This window comes from Medicago truncatula, chromosome 7 (genome assembly GCF_003473485.1).
Source record: "Medicago truncatula cultivar Jemalong A17 chromosome 7, MtrunA17r5.0-ANR, whole genome shotgun sequence".
NCBI lineage: Eukaryota > Viridiplantae > Streptophyta > Magnoliopsida > Fabales > Fabaceae > Medicago > Medicago truncatula.
The window spans coordinates 28,376,800-28,401,432 of NC_053048.1; the positions used below are offsets into that span (position 1 = coordinate 28,376,800).

The following is a 24,633-nucleotide window of genomic DNA, read 5'->3' on the forward strand; positions in this document are numbered from 1 at the left end:
ATAAGGCAAAATGGTGTACCAAGTAGTGTCTGTCAGCGCATACCCCAAAGTTGCTAGCTAGTCAGCACAACAGTTTCCCTTGAAAAATTGAATCATGCGTCACCATTGGCTTTGCAATAAAAACCAACGACAGAGTATGAAAATGACACATATCTCGAAAAGCGACACGGGGGTCATTATTACCAATCCCCCAAATATTCCAAAAAAATAATATTCATTTAGACGGCGGAACAGGACCTTGTGAGCGAGTTTGGTATGAACCATTTTGCAATTTCTTTTTTTGAGACTTTGATAATAACTGTGTAAAAGGCGAATCATTCACGACCGCCTTTGCTAACCAAGTTTGCATAAAATCCATTTCATTATGTAGTACTGGATCTACCGTGGCGTCATCAGGAACCACTATACTACTGACATCTAGTGTCGTTTCTTTAACGAGATATATTACAGATTCATGGTCCCTTCCAAGATCATTTCTAACTACTTCATCAGTGACATTATTAAGTTGCAAGCTAAAAGTATCGTTAGATGTACCAGGGCTGCGATTAATATGAGTTACCAAATGTGGAGATGTTGTTGCAGGGATGTCCACTAAATGCACATTACCTTCCTCACCGTGAGTCTGAGATGTTGTACCAAGGTCAATGGTTGGCACCACTAATGTGGCCTTAGTTGTCTGCTGAATGGACTCTTCCGTAATCCTGGACTTGTGTTGCGGCTGAGGGGAAACAATGATTCTCTCTGTTTGCTCTTCCACTACAACCGGTAGTGTAACAACCTGTTGCGAGGAACCAAAAGCTATAGATGAACCGATACCGGAGAGGTTGTCCTTGATAGGTACCCAATTAACTTTCTTTGTCTAAATTCTTCCCTTGGACTATCTGTTCCTTAGGCGCATTAGTTTCCTTCGGGGGATGTAACCATATGCAAGTAGTAACGTCATGACCTATATTTTGAAAATTAGTACAAAAATTTGGGAGCCATTTCGTAGGCCACCTCCACAATGAAAGCGTAACTTTCCCTTTCTACCATAATTTCATGAAAAAGTTTGCGTGAAAAATCCATGTCCACAACTATTTTGGCATAATGACCAAACATGCACTTGGACATCGCATTGCCAATAAGAAGCGGTGTGCCAACAACACTAGCAATCTCTCGGAGGGTCCGCTCCATCCAACACTCCTGAGGTAACTCCAGCAACCTAATCCATACCTAAGCATGGGTGTTTCGTTGAGTGTGCATATTAAAATCCTTGGCCCATTCAAACAGCCGTAGGACACCCGGTTTCAAGTTCACCATGCCCGCATCCCAAACAGTGCAAAGATCCGTCTCAAAGGCAAAGAAAAATTCATAGTAACCTTTCCCTAACGACAACATGCGCCATGTGTTGGATTAATTGTTTAATTATAATTATGGATTGACAATAATCAATTATTATAAAAGTTAATATTATAATATAAATTATGCTCTATCTTAATATATTAAATGGAACACAGGTCTGCACTAAAACCCTACACAAACCCTATGGAAGCTCTACCATTTTAAGCTGCAAACCTACTTGGAGCTAAAACCCTAGAGTTTTAAAATGCCAAAATGACATCATTGCCCTTTAGTTGATAAATGGACGGTGCACACTACTCAAAATCAGTTGTACCTTTTCTCCTCACACGCTTCCCTCTGCATATTTCACAAAACACGTTTCCTTTGTAGTTTGTACACCTTTGTACGTTTTCTTATTTTCTTCCTTTCTCCTTCTACAAAATCCTTTCCTGACCATCCCTCCTCCAATGGTTTTCGCCGTTACTTCTTTTTCATCATTTGCAGCCGCAAAATTAAACTCATTCTTCTCACGCATCAGATGTTTCAAGGTGGAGAACTGCTGCATGGCTGAGGGTTTAGGAGTTTCTTCTAGACCTCTAAAGGGTACTTCGTCAAACACCGGCAAACCAACCCAATAGGAATATTCTTCTAAGGTGGGGATAAGTTGGTAATCGGGTAACCCAATAGGAATATTCTTCTAAGTTGGGCATAAGTTGGTAATCGGGGAACATGAAGCAATCATAGGATGGGTCATAGAATTGGACTAACGTATTGAGGACTCCTTCTTCAAAATTTGTCTTGAGGATGCTAAGCAAATTTCCATGACGAACTCGAAGTCATATTTCTTAGTGTTCCTCCTTTCAAAGTCCATATCTGTGATGTTTACAAACACCCAAAATGATGAAGAAACATACATTTCTGCACCAAAACAACACTCATATGCGCCCGAGCATGACTGTGCGCCTGACACATGGTCTAGGCATCAGGCGCCTGGTTTTCTGCACTCACATGTGCCTAGCGCATGGGTTTGTGCACCCAAGCATGCCAAAAACGGGCTAGAAGATTTTTGTTACTATTATGTGGAAAAAGCCCAATTTTTTAGCCCAACTTCAAGTGAAAACTCTCCCTGTAAATACCACTCCTCTCATTCATAATTTCTCATTTTGAACGAAGCGGCTCAAGAGGAAAGCAAGCATTAAGAGCTTCCAAGGGAGGAGTTTCTCACCTCACTCTGAGTCTCTTGGATATTTTTTATTTCTTTTGTAATTTTTCTTTAGTTACCATGAATAACTAAATCTTTTTAGGCTAAGGTTCTAACATGAACCTTTATTATGTTTGTTGGATAATTTATTTAATTTAAAGTCTTTATTCAATATATTTTGAATGCTATTTAAGTTTACTATATCGTGCGTAAGATTTGTCTCCTCTGAAGCATAACCTTGATATATAGGAACTTAGGGGGTGACATACCTAATACTGGTGTATATCTGTCTTAATTAGGAAGTATCTAATCTAATTAGGGAAACAAGTGACTTTACGACTTAAATCATCCCAGTAACTTCATTCTCGTTGAACCTTGGTTAGGTAGACGCTGTTAGGGCTGCCCGTTTGTAAAACTCCCGAGAGAGAGAGAGAGTGTGCTATGTTCTTCTAAGATTCAATATGCGAGAGAACCTTTAGGATGCATTGAATTTAGGATCCCTATTATTCGTCATTGTTTAAATACCTATGAGAAAGTAAGAGCCTACATGTAAACACTGACAATCCTAAACACTGAAACTCGTATGAACTCCGGTGTAATGGTTGCAACTGACAGATGGAGGGGAATGAACCCATATCTCTGAGAAAGTAAGACCCCACACGTACATACCCGTGTGATCAACATGTGCAACTCAACATCTGATAGGTAGTAAAGCCCCGTGAACTCATCACTTGAATAGGAAACTTCAAAAGCTGAATAAGACTCGACTGTTACATAATTCCAACAAATAAATATAGGGTATTCGAAGAATCCTAAATGCCGCTAACATTCTGCAATCAAAACATGTAAACTTTGCTCTGTTGCAAATAGATTAACTTTGCAAAACTCTAAACCCTTATCTCATTTATTTTATTTTGTTTCCAAATAAGTAACGTGGATTGTTTTGTTGAAACGACAATCCCCGTAGATACGATACTCAACTTATCACTTTATTATTTGATAAACAATTTGATACACTTGCCTGATCCGACTATCAAAGTGTCTGCATGTACACACTCCCCACCGTTCGAAACTGACAAACCCCAGAACCACCGCAACGGACGTCATCATTCTTATCAGGTACAATCAAATATCATATATTTTGTATAACCCAATGTTTTTAATGTTTTCCTAAAAAATATTTTTTATATATATTTAACATGTATAGATTATCATTTATAGAAATCAATATACTTATTAAAAAAATATTAAATAAATATTCATATACTAAACAAAAACCTTTAATGCTTTTTTATTTTTTAATGGTCTCTTTTTTCTGTTGAATTTTTTCAAAGGTCTTTATTGTTTTCCCTTAATCTCTCTCATATAGATAATATATAATGAACATGCATATTAATCATGCTTCTCACACAACACAAACTATAATTTCACATCCTATACAATGGCTTTTTCATTTTATCAATCGTTTCTTTTCTTGATTTTGTGCATTGCTTTGGTTCTTCCTTCAGGTAACATGAAAATTCCTACTGAGTTTCATTTTCAATATAAAATTTACTATCTCAAATCTGAAAAATAATATGACTTATTCTACATGTATTCCTAGTCTAATGAAAATCAAAGATTTAAAAAGAAAAAAGTTTAAGTAGTTTGATGGGTATGACTCATATCATTTATCATATGAATTTACCATTTTTAGAAATTTGTAACATAAAATGTTAGCTAGATCAAAGTTCAAAAATAATTTTCTTTGGTGATTATGAAATTCCTGTCAAATGTGTAAAAAACTATCACAATTTAACTTCTTTTGTTGGCTGCAGGATTGGCAATTGGGTCAGTTCCAGATTTCCAGTGCATAGCGCCATGCGAGGGTCTCCCAGAACAATGCCCTGTATTTTGTAACACCAGGGGTTTTAAAAGAGGTGGCGGGTGTCAAGTTCGACCAAATGGAAAGAAGTGTTGTTGTCTTCCAAATCCTCCTGAATTACGATAGAATTTTGAGTTCGAAAGAATATTGTGTAAAATCATTGAATTTTGTTGATGATTTTATTCAAGTAAAAATAAACGAAATTAAATTAGAATAAAATTAATATGTTGGATGTATTGATTCTTTGCATTAAAATAAACGTGCTCTTCTATTTTTCAACCATTTTTCTTTTCCATGGATTCTACTAAATGAATGCTTTAGTAGTTAATACCTCGAAGTAAGATCATCCACATTAGAACTCTCTAATTGGACACTTAAATAAATCTCGTGTTGGATCTCTCAAACCCAAAAAACATAATAAAAGTTTTTTTTTTGGTTCATAAACAAAAACAAATAAGAAAAACATACATACAGCTATAAATATTCCTCTTTAATTTACACTCATTTTGATCAAAATTATCTTTGATTTCATAACTTCAAATAGTAAGAAATGATTTTTTAAATAAAAAATTGAATACTTGTTACTTTATACTTTAATACTTTTTTTTTAATCTTCTATGTACTTTAATTAACATATTTTAATCTAATAAATTTATGGGTGTCTATAAACTATAGATAGTAGATTTTGAAAATTTATGCAAGAGTTCACTAATTTAGTTCTCAATGAAAAATTGTTCACGAAATTTAAAATTTGGAACTTTTTTTTGGAGGAAAATTTGGAACTTAGTGGCAGGATTGGAATACACGGATTTATACATATTGTGAAAAAAAGTCTAGCCATTTCCTTTGGCTCTATGTAATTAGTCCATGTAACCGATGTGTATTACTATTAGAATAGAATTTAGGTTTAAATATGCAAATCGACTTTGTAATTTTATGTGTTTTTTGTTTTCGTTCCTATTTTTATTTTATTTCTCTAAAACAACTTCGGTAAGTTAATAACTTTTTGTTTTTCGTTCCTCCCGTCAAACTCTGCTAAAAAAATCTCTTGCTGACTAACGACATTTGACGTTGTGGGTGCTGACTTAGCGTGTTTAGTCAAGTCAGCACCCGCCACGTCACATCTCGTTAGCCTGCAAGGCGTTTTTGTAACAGAGTTTGACATGAGGGACAAAAAGAAAAGTTATTAACTTATAGGTGTTGTTTTATAAAAAAGATATAGGGACGAAAACCAAAAACACACCAAATTACAGGGACGGTTTGCATATGTAAGCCTAAAATTTACTAAAGTATTATTATTATGCAAAATAAATACATTACAATGACAACTAACTAAACTAGATCCCTTAAAAAAACTAACTAAACTAGAAACTAAGATGACAAAATGCATCATGCAACTTATCTAGCAATGATACTCTATATTTTAACAAGGTATAACTTCTCTCAATTACGCGATAAAAACCAACTCTTAAGTACTTATAATATGCCTTTTTGATCTTCTGATCTACAATCTGAAGTGCGTCTGATGTTTAATATGAAGTTCTTTTTTATTGAAGAATTTTGTTATTAAGATTGAAATGGATCAGCTTCTGATCTCATATTTTCTCTATCAATCTTGTTCTTTAAATTTGTAGTTCCCGTTAGATGCTTATGATCCCATTCTGAAGTGTTTCACATATTTCTAAAGTAATTCTTAGCACTTGGTGTTATTAAGATTCGTGTTTATTGAAAACATGTGCATTTGTAATATCATGTTCTAAAAACACTTTAAAAAATGTTGTATTTTTTTTGCTGATTCAAAAGCAATGGAAAACATCAGGAGACAAGACATCCCAAGATCACCTCCATCCTCTGCCACCATGCTCATAAAGTTTTATTAAAAAATGGGAAAACTGTACAAGCGGAGAAACAAGACCTGAACCTTAAATAAAAAAACAGAAAAACAAAGTAATACCCGAGACCTAAGGAAAATGGTAATTAGAAAGCCCAACACGGTCTCTAAAAATATCCTGGCTAATAAAAGTGGGTAAAACATCACACCAGAAACTACTCGTGACACCATATCCATGATTAGCCAACTTATCTGTACAACTGTTTACTTCACGATAAATATGCGAAGAAAGGATCAATACACCAACGTTCATACAATTATGCCACTGATTGCGCAAAGCAAAAGGAACCAGAGAAGAGTTCTAAAAAACCCTCAGAGCACTCTGAGAATTCCCCTCGATCCAAAGATACTTCTAACGATGCCTGATTCCATATTCAAGCGCGAACATAAAGCCATAGAGCTCCGCTTCAAAGATTGTGCAAGCATGCAATTTACAATCCAGGAATGAGCCTCTATAATCACAAAAAATATATACCACCACACGCAGCTGACTCACCAATAACATAACTATATGTGTTTACCTTCACATAAGGCAAGGTTGGCGCCTTCCATGTGACAGTAACAATAGCAGCAAAATTTATTTGGTGAGGAGAAGCCATGAAAGCTTCAAGCATATGAGAATCAAAAGCTATAGGTAAGCACTTCCCAGAAGATAAATTACTTGACAAAGCATCGGAAGAAAGAATTTTTTTCTTTGGCTCCATGCAGGGACGGACCTGTTAAAGGTCCTGGTGTGGCAAGTCTCACACCAAAATATCCAAAAAAAAATTGTTTGGTCCAAAACACATGCATAGCTAAAAAAAAATTAAACAAGTGCAGTGTATTTGATGCAGCACAAAGAGAATTGTTCTACCTTTAATTTGCTTCATATTGTTCACTTATTTATATTATAGTTTGGCTTTGTAAGCTTGCAATGTAGCCGACGTGTAGGGATGGCAATGGATATCCTATGGGTAGGGTACAACAATTCCCTTCCCCATATCCGCATTTATAAAAAATATCCGTACTCTCGTGAACAACTTTCGTACCCTTCCTCGTACCCTATGGGTATCTAAGTGCACGTCATATGTCCATCTTTCTATTAATTTTACAAACCAACAATAACTAAATTCATTAGCGTTTAATCACATAACCGACACAACAAAAGAAAATCATTACTTTTAAAGTCACTTAACCATGAAGAAAAGACATATGCAGCTGCTTTTTTTCCTTTGCATGATATAGCATATGCATGCTAGGTTTCAACTTTTCATAATTATATTGTTGTTTCATGATCATTAAAGAAGCCTTATTTTCCCGTAATCGGAGGAAGTTATGACACTAATCTCACTTCAGTTAATAGTGTTGCTGAACTTTAGAAAAAGTCATAAGGATGCTTAGTGAGCTTAAAATCAATGTCTAAAATTCGGAACAACTACCAATATATAGGTTAATATATGGAAACTAGAAAGTTCTAAGGAATAAAAGGAGAAACATGGTCTTGTTCTACCTACACCTTTTAGTGTGGAGCTATAATTAGGGTTAGGAAATAAGAAAAGTAAGGAAGTCAAGTAAGTGAGCCGTAAAAGATCAAAATAATTGGAGAAAGGGGAGAATTTCTTGGATTAACTTAGTTAGGATTGGTTCAATTTCCAAGTCTCTCTTTATGTTGGTATTAGGTGTTGTTTTTCTTTTTTTTGGTACAAAAATGTGTGATACAATCATGTGTTACTTTTCCAAGCCATACGATGCAAAATTCTTTCCAAAAAAAAGTCATACGATAGTACAAAAAAGGCTTAATTGCACTTTTGGATCCCTATTTTTTCAAAAGTTGCGGTTATGGACCCCTAACTAATTTAAATACAAAACAACCCCCTATGTTTTGATTCTTTGACAATTTTGGACCCCCAAGGCAAAAAATATATATATAAATTGACACGTGGCACCTCACTTAGGGTGCCACGTCAGCGTTGACCGAGTCAACAATGGACCGGGGGTCCAAAACTGCCAAAAAATCAAAACATAGGGGGCTGTTTTGTATCACTACTAGAAAAAGCAAAATTAGTGAGGGAAATTAGTGACGGAAAAAATGAAATTCCTCACAAATTCCTTGGTCGCAAAATTTAGTGACGGAATTAGAGAGGGATTTTACGTTTTCCCTCACTAAATGTCCCTCACTAAATTTAGTTTTTTTAGTAGTGTATTTAAATTAGTTAGGGGTCCATAACCGCAACTTTTGAAAAGATAGGGGTCCAAAAGTGCAATTAAGCCTACAAAATATTGTCATCCTCCTCTTGGTATTGTAAGTTATACAATCATGTGTAACTAATATCTCTTTGTTGGTATTAGGTGTAACTTAGTTAGGAAATTAATGTAAATACTTTGTCTAGCTGGTTATATATAAATCCTATTTTGTTATATTGAAATTTTTTATTTCCGCACTTAATGATTTTTGACGTGCAACTTGAAATTGATCATTGGATTTAAGGAGTGCTAGACATAGATTTCCTGTGTAAGGGACATGGAATATGGGCATATGAATATTCTATTTGTGAGGCGTCAAGCTACGTTTACAATCACATACACTATTAAAACGTAAAGCTATTCCTATAAGCTAAATCAGAAGTTAGAGGATATAATATATCTCTCGTTATCTTGGAAACATCGTGGTTTTTGGAGAGTGATGGATGAATGTATAATTGATTAAGGAAATACATTAGAAAACTAGCAAACAAAGCTTAACCCCAACATAACTTTACATTTGATTGTTTCACCCTTTTACAATTTGTAGTTCAAACAATTACATTTGTTTATGAACCATAACTTGAGACAATGAAACGACAAAATGGTTCAATTTCCATGTCTCAATGGATCGGTAAACTTTCTAACTAAATCGCACTTACATGTTTTCTATCCATTTACAAGCCAACTCACTTAACACCTTTCTCTTTTATTCCTTAAAATATCTTATATCCAATCACAAATACACAATCCCTCTTTATTTGAGTGGTGATAAAGAGATGTATAAAGAGATGTTTTGAGGTGAGAGAGAGAGGATGGCTTGGTCAGATTTTTCTTTTAAACAAAATGACACATGGGTTGCCACATAGGGTGTATGAGGGAAAAAGATGTACATGAACCATTGTTATTTTATTTTACTTAAAATAATCATATTAAAATAGTCAGATGTTTAGTGTTCTCTCTCTCTTCTTCATCCTCTCGCCAAAATATCACAGTCATTTCTTTTATCCTTAACATCTAAATTACATTGACGAGATGTAATTGTGGTGGTGGTGGTGTGCTTGGTTTCTCATCGCACCAACCACAAATTGTAGGGGAGTCAATTGGTACTGGTGGATACAGATGAGATCGCCATCCATAGCTTCCTCATTCATTTCTCTAGTGTTTTTACATAATGTGTTTGGGTTCACTTCCTCATATTTCTACATGAGATATGGTGTGACCTCAAGCATTTGGGTTATACAGTTGTTCGTCGGTTTCCTCTTGCTTCGATTGTTTTTATATGTGGTTGGGTTCGATTGTTTTCAACCAATCCACTTTTTGGGTTCTTTGAAATCAATTGTTGTGGCTACGTCAATCTAGGTCGTGTGGTCATGTTTGTTGGTTTTGGACGCTAAGTTTGATTGTGGCTTCGAAGATTGGTATTGGTTTAGTTCTGTTCAGATCTTTTGTTGCCTCAATTATGGGCGTTTGTTGCATGTTTTTCCCTAATTTCTCTTGTTATTTCCATTTTTATTTAGATCTTCAGTTTTCCAATGCTAAGGTTCCACGTCGGTGTTGTTTGTATATCCATCTCAGTCCTTGTGACTAACATCAAACTTCTTTGATATCCTAGCCTTTGAAATTGGTCTGTTTAGGCTTGAAAAGGTTGGTGTTGCTTATTTTAGTTGTTGTAGGGAGCTGTTGGCTCTTGGACTACTTTTGTGTTGACGTTTGGTATACTTGCCAGTCTACGTACCTCTGATTAGTAATGTTACTATATTGGATCCACTTGTGTGGTTTTTAACTGTTTGTACTGCGCAATTGGACTGACCTACACTTTTGTGAACTTGTTGGGTAAGATTTTAAGTCCCTGTTTTTTTTTTTTTTTGTATTTTTTCCTTTTTTAATAATATATATGAGCATTTGACAAAGGATTTGGGTCTACATGAGTGCCAAATTGGTCGGCATGTATACAAAAAAAAATTAAAAAATACTAAAGTTTTTAGACAATAATTAAAATGATAAAATAGACATATATAATATCTGTTTAAAAAAAAAGACATATATAATATCAACAATTCAAATTAACCACTAAACCGAAGAAAAATGTAAGAATAATCACATCGTGGCAAGTAAACATTGCAAGAAAACTAAACACAATTGCTAATATAGGGAACTTCTACGGTACACCTCACAAATTGAGGTGTACCGGTACTCCTGCTTCAAATATTTACAATTTAACGATTATTTTATGAAATAAAGAGTTATTTATCAATATTTATATTTTATAATACATCATTTTATAAGAATAAACATCATTTCATTGTTTATAAGAATCATATTAAATTTTTAACATTTTCTCATAAAAAATAATAAATATTCTTTGTTATATGTAACAAAAATTAAAAAAAAAAAAAAAATTTTATTTCGTTGACACTTTTGGTAACTAAGATCTAATTATTGTAATTGTTAATGATAGAAAACGATTCTTTTTCTTCGAAAAAAACAACTCGTTTCAATATAAATTTGATGATTTGGTGTACCGGTACACTCAAATTTTTGAGTGTACCATAGAATTTGCCGCTAATATAAGGCTGATGGGCTAGATTTGTGTTCCATGACACTTAGGGTGTGTTTGGTAAAAATGAGTTATAAGCTAGCTGATAAGTTAGCTGATAGCTGAAAAGCTAGCTTATAGCTGGTGGCTGATAGCTGATAGCTGAAAAGTTAACTTATTAAAATTAAAGTGTTTGGTAAAATTAGCTGCTGAAATGACTGATAAATATAAAATGACATAAAAGTACATATTTGTTTATTTTTATTTCTTTATAAATCACATATATGATATTTTTTCCTAATATATTTCTTTTTAATATTTTAAATTATTTTCATCTCCAAGATGATAAATGTGCTTTATGAACTCAATTGACATTTTTCACTCAATAAATTTAATTATTTTACTAACTTTATTTAACTAAACTAGCTTCACAAGTTATTTATTATTATATTATATTATAATTAAAATTAAATACTACATTAATTAAAAAGCAATGTCATAAAGAAAAAGTTAACAACAAAATAGAAAAAAGTATATCGTGTGGGTAGGGTAGGTTGGTTGCAGTAAACTATAAAAACATGGAAATATGGGTAGTTTATTTTTCTTTTATAAAATATTAAAATTAATGTAATAAGGTTAAAATTGGAAAAAAAATTATAAAAAGCTATCAGCTATAAGCTAAAAAGCTACTTGAAATAGTTTTTAAAAAACGCTATAAGCTCATGAGAAAAGCTTGTTACCAAACACATCACGTTTTCATTCAACTAGCTTATAAGCTAGTCCAACAAGCTATAAGCTAGCTTATTTGTGTTACCAAACACAGCTTTAGGTCGTATTTTTTGTAACACTTCGGTCCTTCAAGTTATTTAATTAGTTGAAATTTTTAAACTTCGAATAACTTACATTTTTAAGGTCTAAAATTCCCCAAATTTTTATGGTTAAATAACTTAAAGGACCTAATTAGTACGGAAAAAACTTAAATAAACAACTTGTTACAGTTAATTAACTTAAAGACATAAGTGGTAAAAAAAAACTTAAATGACAAATTAGTTATAGTTAAATAACTTAAATGACTTATGATGTAATTTAACTCTTATACTAAAACATTTTTTATACAGATTACGAAACATAAATATTATAATTTGACCGTGAAATAAAAAAAAAAATAACACATCTGTAATAATAAGAATAACAATTTATAATTCCTTAAAAATAATAATAACAATTTATAATAAAAATAAAGTATATTTACTAGTAACCAAAAAAGTATATTTACTACCAAAAAAAATAAAGTATACACCAAAATTCTTTTTAATATCATTAATGCATTTTTACTTTTCAACATATTCTCTTTTTTTTCAGTTGATTTTTTTCAAAGGTCTTTAATGTTTTTCTATGCTCTATCGTATAGGTAATATAATACCATTTTTACTTTTCAACATTATCTTTTTTTCAGTTGAATTTTTTCGAAGGTCTTTAATGTTTTTCCTTAGGTTCTCTCATATAGGTATTATATAATGAACAAGCATATTAATCATGCTTCTCACACAAAATACAATACAAGTTGAAATATATATTATTTTTTTTAGAGAAAGTTGAAATCTTATACGATGGCCTTTTCCATTTATCAATCATTTCTTTGCTTGATTTTGTGCATTGCCTTGGTTCTCCCTTCAGGTAATGGGAAAATTTCTATTTGAGGTTCATTTTCAATATAGAATTTACTATATGAAAATGTTAGCAAGATTAAAGTTCAAAAATATTTTTTTTTTGGTGATTATGTAATTCTTGCAATAGCTTAGATTTAAAGATTAACTTATTTTGTTGATTGAAGGATTGGCACAAGGGTCACGTCCAAAATTCCAGTGCGTAGCACAATGCACGAATCCACCATCATATTGCAGTCAGCTTTGTAAAACCAAGGGATATGGATTAGGTGGTGAATGTATGTTTAAAGGACCTCTAAATCAATGTTGTTGTGTTCCTAATCCCCCTAAATTATGGTAGAGTTTCGAGTTTGAAAGAATATTGTGTAAATCATTGACTTTTGTTGATGATTTTATTAAAATAATACGCAAAAATAAAATTAGAAAATAAGCAATATGTTGGATGTATTGATTCTTTGCATTAAAATAAATGAATTTGTAAAATTTCTTCAATGCTATTCTATTTGTCAATCCTTTTTTTTCTCTTGTTTCCAATTACTACGATTGTTAAAAGGTGTGGTAGTTAGTAGATAAGATTATGTGAAAGAGGTTAAACAAGCGAACTATACCATACTCGAAAAGAATTAGGGTGAAGGACTTTAAAAAATAAATGAATAAAAGTGAAAGAATTATTCACAAAAATAATAAAGAAAATAAAAGCTTAAAATAAAAGTATAAAATGAAAAGTATTTTTTAAATATATTTAATACATTTTTAACAATAAAAAAATTAATGTGGAGTTCAATTGACGCAAGTCCTAAGTTAACGACTCCATCTGATGTGTCACTTTTGCAAGAGGTATCAAATTATTTCTTTTAACGTGTCCACATGGACTTGGTTAATGAATCGTTCAGTTATTTCGATTGTTAAAAGTTGTGTTAGTAAGTAGATGGTTGATAGTTGCATTGATTATGAGAGAGTGGTGAAACAAACAAATGAAACAATAAACAAGTTGTATTGGAATTAGGTTTCACAAGTTGATCCCTCATATCTTTTCTTGATCAACTATAAACTCCTCTTATTTTAATTATGGCTTCATCTATTGCCTTTCAAAAATCTCGATGTGTCGAAGATAATGCAAGATCAATTCTAATCTCTAAGCTTGATGTCTCGTTTCGAATAGTGTGTATAATTGTAAACTTAACTCAATGTCTCGCAACTAATGTGTGATTCTCTAAGTTGAGAGTGGTTGATTTATAATAAAGAAAATGGATATTTCTCTTGAAACTAAGAGGTGGCCGTGAGGCCTATTTTTGGACATGATTTAAATTGTTCCAATTTCTTTTACAAAAGTCATAGATCTGAAACTTGTGAGTATAGATTTCGAGGAAAAATTTAATTTGGAGCATTTTGAAAATTTTATGATTTTCAAAACCTGTTGAAATTATGTTTTTACACTATTAGAGTGAATAGATCTATTGTTTGTATAATTGATCGACTTCAAAAAAATTATTGATTTGCCATGTCGATTGTTTTTTAATGACAAAAGCACATATTGATAAAACTATGAGGTCATGGAGCCTTTGTTTAGGTTTACTAAGCTTGAAGTTTGGGTAAACAACGCAAGACTTTGCCGAAATTTTTCCAAATTTTTTTACTTAGCATTTTAAACTACTTTGAGAAAATGCCCCAAAATGAACAATGTTTCAAAAAATGTCTCCGTGAAAAATAAATTTTTATGATTTATTTTGTTAACATAAAACTTCTGAAAGCTTCAAAGTATCAGAGAAGTTTGTTCAATAGTTATCTGTCCGGTGAAGATCAGAGAACTGTATTCTCCAAAAATTGTGGTTGTTGTCGCGGTGGTGCACAAAGCTCCGATGTGGACGAGTGCAAGCTTCGTCGTCGAAGGAGAATGGTGTCTACGGGAATGTTAACACTGCAACGTTCAAGTCGGTATATGAAAGAGGTGGATTGTTTGCAAAAATGGGTGAATCAGATTGTACCTTCGGCGTAAAGCTGAGTCACGCTTATATAGTCAGGGAGGTTGATAATTGCCTCCGGGTTTTGCGTTGTGAATAACAAAAGTTGTTAGAGATGGCTTTGACGGCCATGATTTGACTTGGGCGCGCTCCTTTGCACAGAGCTTCTCGTGCACCTTCATGGTGCTCTTATCTAAGTGTTGTAGGTCTTAGCTTTGTTGGTCTGTTCTCGTTAGACTTTTAGCCGGTGCGTAGAAAATAGAAAACTGATTCATTGAAAATGAGAATTTTAGTAATAACGTAATCGTTTCAGAAAATATTTTAAAGACTTTGTTGTTTTAAAAATATCTTCAACAAAATGTTTTTAAAACGTTTTATTTGGTTAAGGGTTAGAAAACATTTTGTACAGACAAACTTTTAGAAAGAAAAGTTCATGATGAAAAAGAATTTCATTACAATTACTTTGTAGACCGTAAGGTCCTTTGAAGACTTAAAATATTCAAAAAGATTTTAAAAACAAAAGTTGTTTTGGAAAATATTTCATCTATGTTTTGAGAGTTTACAAGTTCCATTTATTTTTTAGTATTGTTGAACTTCACCTAGAATGGATAGTATAAAGATATTGATAGTTGGAAAGATCATGAGCAAGGTCGTATCTAAAGTAGGATGAGGAGGACGACCATCCTAAGCCTCAAAAAATAAGTTTAACATTTGAGCCCCCAAAATATTAATAAGTAGGGGTCCGTAAGTAAAAAATATATATATACTTAAAGGCTTAGATCTTTGTTATCCCATTTAGATTGGTCGTGTTATCTTACTAAAGGGAGTTCAATTCCCTAATTTGCAATAACAACAATATCACAGTGTATAACAAAATAGAAAAGCACACGAAAGAAAGACAAAGTTGCAGCTTAAAGAAAAAGAAGAAAAAAGATTCTAGTGGCAGCTTCATCGGCAAGTATGATTCAAGTGCTATTATTTTATTTGTTTTGTTTCATTATTTTATCGTGTAATGTTGCCCGAAAACATGCATTTGGTAGTGAAAAAATGAAGAAAAAAATGAGCAACGAAATCATAAAAAGGAACCAATAGAAGAGTCTTCGAATAATGGTGGATTGGTCATAGAAGAAGATAATCTCGAACAATATAACATCAATGATAATGTTCTTAATGCGTCAATTGTAGATGTAGGCATCGATGACCACTTCATCCCTCCTTTAGATATCTATGGTCCTAGAATTTGAGGTAATCTTGATGCTAAAATCAAAGACATTTTTCATATTCTTACTTTTTCAGAAAGTTGAGTAATGGGGAGACTTTGAAAGAAAATGGTTGGTTTACTCTAAACATGTGGACAAAGTATATTACTTTTATTGTAGATTATTCATGAAGTCTATTGTTTTTATTCTATTATTTCTTAACTTAATAAAAACTATCACCTTCAAGAAAATTATTCACACTTTAGAAATGCAAATTTTTTATATACTTATTAGTTATGGCCTAAATTATAGGTTCGTCCTTAGACCATCAATGAACAAGTTGAATTGGGATTAAGTTTCACCGGTCAGGTCTCTAACATATTTCCTCTAATACTCATATTTCAATTATCCCACTAATTGCCGTGCATAGATCTCGATATCTCTTGGATAAAATATATAATATCTAATATTTGATATCTCGCTCATTTAGCTAAAACACAGATATTATATTCGTTCGAATAATGTTAGATTGTAAACGTAATCCGATATCTCACAGTTAATGTCTATTCGTCCCGTGAGCATAGCTCAATTGGTAGGACAATGCATTATTATATACATAGGTCGGGGTTTGAACTTCGGATATCCCACTTATTCACCTTATAAGATGAATTCTAGCCACTAGGCTATCTGACAAAAAAAAAAATAGTGTGATTCTCCAAGGGTGGTTCATTTATAATAAAGAAAATAGATCTTTCTCTTGAAGCTAAGAGATGGAGGCGAGGCTTTTTTTTTACATGATTTTGATTTTTCAAATTTCCTATACAAAAGTCATAGATCTAGTACTTGTGAGTGTAGATCTTAAAGAATATTTTAATTTGGAGCATTTTAAGAATTTTATGATTTTTGAAAAAAAATTGAAATGTTAAATGACACTTACACTACAAAAAGTGACAATTCTTGGCTTCTCTCCCGCGGAGCTCTGGTCATCATCACTTATAACCCTTCTATTTCATGGGCTTGGATTTGGAAAATAACATTTCAAATTTTTATGTTATGACGGTTATCACACCATTATATAATATATCACCACATCATTGCATCGTCAAATTAATACATTCATACATCAACAATTCATCATCACCATAGCAATCATATATCATAATATTCATATTATTATCTCATCATCATTTTTATCACATCAACATCATCATGTTATCACAAACACAACAATAAGAAACATCTCTTCATTTAGCCTATTTGCATATTAGACGATTCTCCACTTACACTTAATTAACCAATATTTCATTCACATATCAATAACCAATTCAACCCTTATTCATCACCTTATCATTATCCTATAAAAAGATTACAAGCTAACATGCCATAATTCATCATTTCACAAAGCCCGTCTATTTTCACATTTTCACCTAAGTTTGTCTATTTTCACATTTTTCACATAACCTAAGTTTCATGTTCACATACATCCTTATAATCCTTACATGTTATCTCTATGTTTATAATAATCACAGTAGTTCAAGTATAACAACATCGTTTCATTTTGAGAAAACTCTATTCCATTATAATCCATTTTGATGTTTCAAGTTCCATTCTATTTTATCTCAAAATTAACATAACTAATTCATTTCTACGCAAATCTTGGTTCCCTATCATCGATTCATCAAAATAGCAAAAATACATCGTCAAAAGAACGCATAGGAACTGACCAAGTCATCCCCAAAGCACCCGTCCAAGCGCTGACTCTCTGTAACTGGGCGCCTAGCGCCCCAGTTGCAGTGCCAGCGCTGAGAAAAATGCTTATATGTGTGTTTTGGCCTCTGATTTGATTCTCTTCAAAATCAACCCAAAAATGCTTATTTAGATCCCCCATATGCCCAAAATGTTTAAAATCATTTCCCAAGGCTAAAACACATCATTTAAGCTCTTTTCACAACTACACAAAAGAGCTTATACTTCAATTAACATAGTTTTTCACTTGATTCTTCATAAGTCACAACAACAACAACAACAACAACAACAACTTAACACAACCAAACATGGCTTTAAACGTAATCAACAATATAATTCCACTACTTTCACACACTCAATAGCATAGCAAGAAGATAGAACATAAACTTCACATCATTCATCAACAATTTCATGATTTCTATGCAATTAAGCTAAAAACTCAAATACACCAACTAATCATGATCAAACCTAGATTCTCATGCAACAACAATATGTTTTTACCATTTTTCACATACACAAAATATTCATCATAATTGGAGGACGAAATTAACTTAATTCAACAACGAATTCATGAAAACTCAAGAAAACACATAATCCCTAACCACACAATTGCTCACAAGTTCTAGATGGTGAAAACAACCTTCTCTCTTACCTCTTAATCCAAAAGTTAAGCCTCCTAAGCTTCAATCTACACCTTCATTTTAGTCCTTCAAGCTTGCTTCTCTTTCTCCCTTCAGATCTTCTTTCTCTTTCTCTCTTGCCTCTATGTGTAAACTTACCAAATTATTTCTCAACCCTAATTTTTGAAGACTATCACTCTTATATATCCACAACAATTGGGGTTGGTTCACTTAACTCCTATTGGACTTAGTCATCATTCTTACTCATAAAAATAACACTACTCATTTTACTTCACTTAAACCATCTTATTACTATTTACTTTTATTCTATTAATTCTTAAAAGTTACTACTAACCTCATTAAATATTCCTCCACTTGCTAAAATGTCATTTGCTCTCAAATTACCAAAATACCCTTAATTCATATATTTCTAATAAAAATCAAGTATTCAAATAATTCAAACACATCAAACAAACAAATAACTAAATAAACAATTAAAATAATAATATCCTAAAAATTGGGATATTACACACAACAACAAGACGTGAAATCAAATGACGAACAACACAACGTCACACTCAGACGATGAAATCACAAAAAACACAAAATGAAAAACTTAATACATGTAAAAACCACTTATTTAAATTGAAAGAAATGGAAAAAAGATTCAGAGGGGTTTATAATTGGTTAAGTTGATGATATTAATAAATTAATATAAATAATGTCAAATTTTATCCAAAAACAAGTATATAAAAATCCATTACAAAAATATGGAGTAACATGGGATATTATATAGGATCCTAACAAAAATATATATGTTAAATGTTAGTTGTACTTTTTCGTGGTGGTCAAGGTTTGAATCTCAGACCTTGCATAAATTATGCATTGTCCATACCAACTAAGTTAAGCTCATTAATTGTACCTAATAATATAAAAAATGTGAAATATATTGATATTATCATATTATTTAAATATATTTTGTCAAAAAAATCATATTATTTAAATATATATATATATATATTATAATGAAAATAAATCAATAATACACTACCAAAAAAAATCAATCAATAAACGACATATCATCATACGTATCCATTTGTAAAAAAAAAAAAATCATCATACGTATCCAATTTTTTTTAATAGCAAATTTTAATAGTTATTTGGTAGATTATTAACATGTACTTATTTGTGTTATTTTCAATCCTACGTGCTTTTTTAATAGTAAATTTTTTTTAGATCAATTTTTCATTTAAACCATGCATGTAACAGCACTTACCTCTTCAATTTATTCACTCGAAAGAAAAATTGAAGTTCAACAAAAAGCTGATTTACCACATGTCCATGAAGTCCTTTTATTTTGCATGAGAGAAAAGAACACTCGAGATTGACGAATAAAGGACAATTTCAGTAAACAATAAATAGACTTTAAAGATATAACAGGATGGGACCATTCTCTATCAATACACACAAGTTTCCTATCTTATACTATTTTCCATACAAATTCAGCATTAACCTCATCACTAAACTATCTTTATTTCCGGTATGTGTAAATTATTCCATCTTAATTATTTCAACTTTTTTAAATAGTACAATAACTTTGAATTGTTAAATTAAAAACACTTACAATTTATATAAGTTACATTTTCATTATATGATCATCTAGGATAGAATAATCTTGGTATTTAATTCTAGGACACTTATCAAGTACCCATAGGATTTTTATACCAAAAAGTATTGCATTTCTATCATTCTTTCACATGATGCAATGCAACCAAAAGTCCTACGTACAACACTAGGTACTCATGGTTATAATGTCCTAAAGAATTAGGTTAATAATGTCACATAGAATTATGAGATTTGGTTGATGAACATGGCGATATATATATAAAGAACTACTAGTCTTTGATTCTTGTTGTTGTGAGTGGAAAAAGATCAAGAGTCTTGAGAGGTTTAGTGCAACATGAAGGTGCTTCATGATTAACATTATCCATGAGTGTCGTCCAACCATAGTTGCTGAATGCAATATCTTTCTTCTCCATCAAACTTTGTTGGTTATTATAACCATTCCATTTGCAATTTATTTCCCCTTCTGATGTATTTGCAGATACTGATCCCTAAACACATATCAAGTAGAAAAGAATAAGCATAATTTAACTTTTTTATGATCACTTACATTACTCAAAAATTCAAATCATGCCCTATATATGTATCAATTGAATGAATCCAATCCTTTTGTGTAATGGCCAAGTGGCATTGTTTGAATTTATATCACTTGTTTTAAAAGATAATCTTAGACCATAACCAAAGATGATAATTTAAGTCATGGTTTTAAATTGCAGTCGCAGTTGCGGTTAAGCTACATACTATTATATTGTCAAAAATTGCGGTCAAAATTGCGGTTGTGATTGTGATACCTCAAAATCTTTTATATCACAACCGTAATTGAATTTACCGACCGCAATTTAAAACCATGATTTAAGTGAAGAAATGCCATGCATCCAAGAGTTGTAAAGAAGAATTATCAAAAGAAAGAAAAAGAAGAAGAAAAATAGGACAAAAAAGGAAACATCACAAAGTTTTTCTACATGCATGATTGAAAAAGAAGATTACCTCAAAAAGCAAGCTAGGTGAGTTAAAAAAGGAAAAGTCTTGTGCATTAGATCCAAAAGGGTAACCAAAAGTGCTACCAACAAAATGGTTACTAATCATATTATTATGATTGAGTTGACAATGATGAACATGTAGTTGTTGTTGTTGTTGCTGCTGCTGCTGCTGCTGTAGCTGCAGTTGTTTGTTAAGTTTCCTTCTTAACTTCTGTCTATCCCTAGCCTTATGATTCTGAAACCAATAGAAAACATTTTTTCCTTCTATCCTACCATAGAAAGAAAGGTGAGTAGTTATTTGCTGAATTTGAACAGCACTAGGAGTTCTAATTCCACTTCTATACAGTTCCTCTAAGATCATAAGTTGTTCAGTTGTAGGGCTCCATCTTGATGAACCAGGTGGAGACATTATTGATTTTGGAAATTAGGTTTTTGTGATGAGAGGGATGAAAGTGATGTATAAATAGAGGGACAGAGAGAAAGAAACAGTAAAGTAATGTAAAGGATGAGACAAAAAGGAAAGAGAGATTACAAGGGTTAGGGTATTGTGGTGAATTAGATAGGTAAAAAAAGTACTATGTCTCTTATGTTGATGTTCCTTTTAGAGGAGCATTCAAGTAGGGTTTAACAGTACTTCATGCACAGAGAGAAAGAGAGAGATGAATCAAGATAACTGATTGTGGTTGTATGAGTTATCATGACCTTATTATTAAGTCCTATGAATCACAGATACATACACAATATGGACACTGACACGCCGACTCAGCTAATAATTTAAAAAATTAGATAATTCATTTTAATTACAAGTGTCGATGTCGTGTCAGTGTTGGACACAAGACGTGTCCGACGCCGGAACACACCTAATCCGAAGAGAGTCCATGCTTCATAGTTATTAATGTTTTTTTTCTTTTTCTAAACAGAATGAATCAGATACTGCACTTTTTTTCTGTTCACTTAGTTAAGCTGCACCACTAATTGTTGTGACAGATTGTACCTGTTTTCATTTCACTACAGTGTGGTAATAGCTTCTGATTAAGAGATATGAAAACACACTTCAAAGAAATTAAATTATTATATAGTTTGTCTTCATAAATTTTATATGGTTGTGTGTGCCAAAGTTTTATGTTCATTGATGTGTATAGTATTGTACTAAATTGTGTTTCAATTAAAGAATGATAGTATGCAGGCACATTCCTTGTCACATTGAATTCACATGTCTCCTAATTATCCACCTCTTCACTCTCTCAAACAAAATATTCATATAGAAGTTCAAGATATTCTTCTTTTTATTTATTTATAAATTATTCATTTCGGTTCTTAAATCTGGTAAATGTGTGATGTGTAGTCTCTTAAATATCTTATTTTATTGTTTTCGAGAAATCTTTAATATCTTAATTAACATATGTAAAATCCTCTTTAGTTAGTGACTGTTTTCAATAATATCGTGTATCGATTTGATTTAGAGAAGACATATTTAAAAACTAAACTAATTTTACAAGTTACATTCAATGATCAAACTAACTATCAAAAGAAACGTCCAAGCATCATACCGAGTAACAAAAAAAACATTCATGGATTCTATAATTTTAATAGATTTATAGATTATACCAATAATGTCTCATAAAAACATCTTTGGCCGTATCTTACGTTAGTATTATCATGGACTAAATTGACAACTGAAGACACATTCAAGAATTAAACTAACTAATAAAAAACATGTTCAAATATAATTAATCTAGCTAATGAAAGGCACATACATAAATATCATACATGCTTTTGTAATTTTGATGCATTTAGATACTTATAACACCTCACAAATTCAAAGATAAAAAGGAGTGTTTACTCTTGTTTTATGATATTAACTCGTTAAAATTAAAATCTTTTAACTCCCTGTAAGCACCCTAATTAATATATCCTTATGTTTGTGTGTGTGTATTGTACTTATGTTTGTTTATTTTTTGGATAAAAATAAACATTAAATATTGGGATATAGTGAGTCCCCATTATTGGAAGCTAGCATAGTACTGAAATACATATATATTTTTGTAAGAGTACAGTGTTAGAAACAATGGTACCAAAGGGTGAGACTTGGCAAAATGGCAAGTTATTGACAGTAACACAAGTGGGGTCTCTCTGATTATTTGCATGCATGCTTAGTCCTTTTTATAACGCTGACATTTTTGAAAACGCAAGCATTGAACAGTTAGTGTCCATAAATGCATTGTCCAATGCCTTGTCTTTTTTAGGGGACTTGTCATACTCTGTCAACATTCCTCTTATCATCTCAACCGTTCATTTTAGAATTCACTCACGTCATCAACCATGTTGTTGAGTGTGTGAAGTTAACTAGCTAAGTCAACCACATATCTATTTGATGTCATCTCTTAGGTTATGATGTTTGTTTTACGTATTTCGTTACTTGCTACAGTGTTTTTTGTTCTATGATGTTATGAGATGTCAATGTTTTTGTGAAAAAAGTCATAATAAATCTTGGTGGGGGCTTACTTGAGATCGACTGGAGTTATACAGTTTTATAAATATAAATAGTCTATGAATGGAAAAAAATGTATATATATAAGGCCTAATCATGATGTCTTATTACAAGTTTAACAAAAGCTATAAAATTCAATAGATATAGAATATTACTCTTAATCCAAACATACATTGATTGTTTTATAGCATTGGCATGAAGATAACAATAAATCTGTCGGCTGATAACCTTATAAATTGGATTTGTAGCCAATTCAATTATTGGCTCTATAGTGGCGGAGTCAGGAATTTTATAGAGTCTGGGCAAAAAATTTATCGCAAAATGTTACTTCTTTCCTGCGAATAATTTCATATTTCCTGCAGATAATTTTATATTTCCTGCGGATAATTTCACAATTCATGCGGATCCAAAAATCCTATGGTATTACCTCACCTGGAAACCTAAATCCTTGACAAAATCTGCAGGAAATGTGTTTCCTGCGGAATTTACACAAATATCGCAGGAAAAGTTAAAAGTTTTAGTAATGGTTGGGCTTGCTACAAAGAAAGTTGGAGTTGAGCCTGGGCTAGTGCCCAGGCTAATTGGGGGGTGGCTCCACCCCTGGCTCTATAGCAACATATTTCAGATTGACGGAGTGTCTAGGTATCCTTGAGATGTATCGGTCTTCAATGTAGAGATGACGTTGATACATGTGATTACATTTATTTTTATTTTTTTTAAAAGATTACATTTAAATTTATTTCTCAAATTATTATTTATCTCAACTTACAATGTTAATGTCATTTCTAATTTTCTTTTAGTGATTCCTTCATAGATTATTGAAATGTGGGTCTATGAGGGGTGTGTGCATGCAATGGCGGAGCAAAAAAGTTACTGAAGGGCCACTAAAACAAACAATAAAGTACAATATAATTTTTTTTTAATCTTTTATAATTTTATTTTAGTTGTCTTCAATAAGGAATGTAATATAGTTGACTCATGTAGTCTTAACAATTCGAAAACATGTTTTATCCTTAATACAAGTAATTTGCAAATATCTATGAAAGGTCGTTTTTTTAAGTTTATAAATACCAAATTATTTGGCCACTTGCTTTTACTTTCTTATAACACTTCATTTTGTTCAAATAAAATAAGTGGAAAACAAAAAAGAGAGGGGAAAACATCAAGAGTTAGTTGAAACATTTATCTTCCATTGTATCCTTAATTATATTCTCATTTTGTTTCGTTAAGAAAGGTTAAGAAATTAGTTTGCACTTTGCAATTAAGGCAATCGGGAATAGAATAATCAAATTAGAAATGCTAATGAAGGAT

General features: G+C 31.9%; 1 protein-coding gene across 1 annotated transcript; it reads right to left on the reverse strand.

Annotated features, from left to right (window-relative positions):
• Window positions 1–19,890: 19,890 nt before the first annotated feature.
• LOC11410919 (WUSCHEL-related homeobox 3) lies at window positions 19,891–21,457 on the reverse strand. Its single transcript, XM_003623010.2, has 2 exons — window positions 20,839–21,457; window positions 19,891–20,342 (listed from the first exon to the last, which is right to left on the reverse strand). The coding sequence occupies exons 1-2, from the start codon at window positions 21,238–21,240 to the stop codon at window positions 20,124–20,126; spliced, it is 621 nt and encodes a 206-aa protein (XP_003623058.1). The 5' UTR covers window positions 21,241–21,457; the 3' UTR covers window positions 19,891–20,123.
• Between the last annotated feature and the right edge of the window lie 3,176 nt (window positions 21,458–24,633).

What these genes read in the sequence shown, in the direction of transcription:
- LOC11410919 (XM_003623010.2), bottom strand. Translation starts at nt 21,240, where the DNA reads ATGTCTCCACCTGGTTCATCAAGATGGAGCCCTACAACTGAACAACTT. An exon ending in CACCTAGCTTGCTTTTTGAG is followed by an intron (nt 20,343 to 20,838) that starts GTAATCTTCTTT and finishes ATATGTGTTTAG; the next exon opens with GGATCAGTATCTGCAAATAC.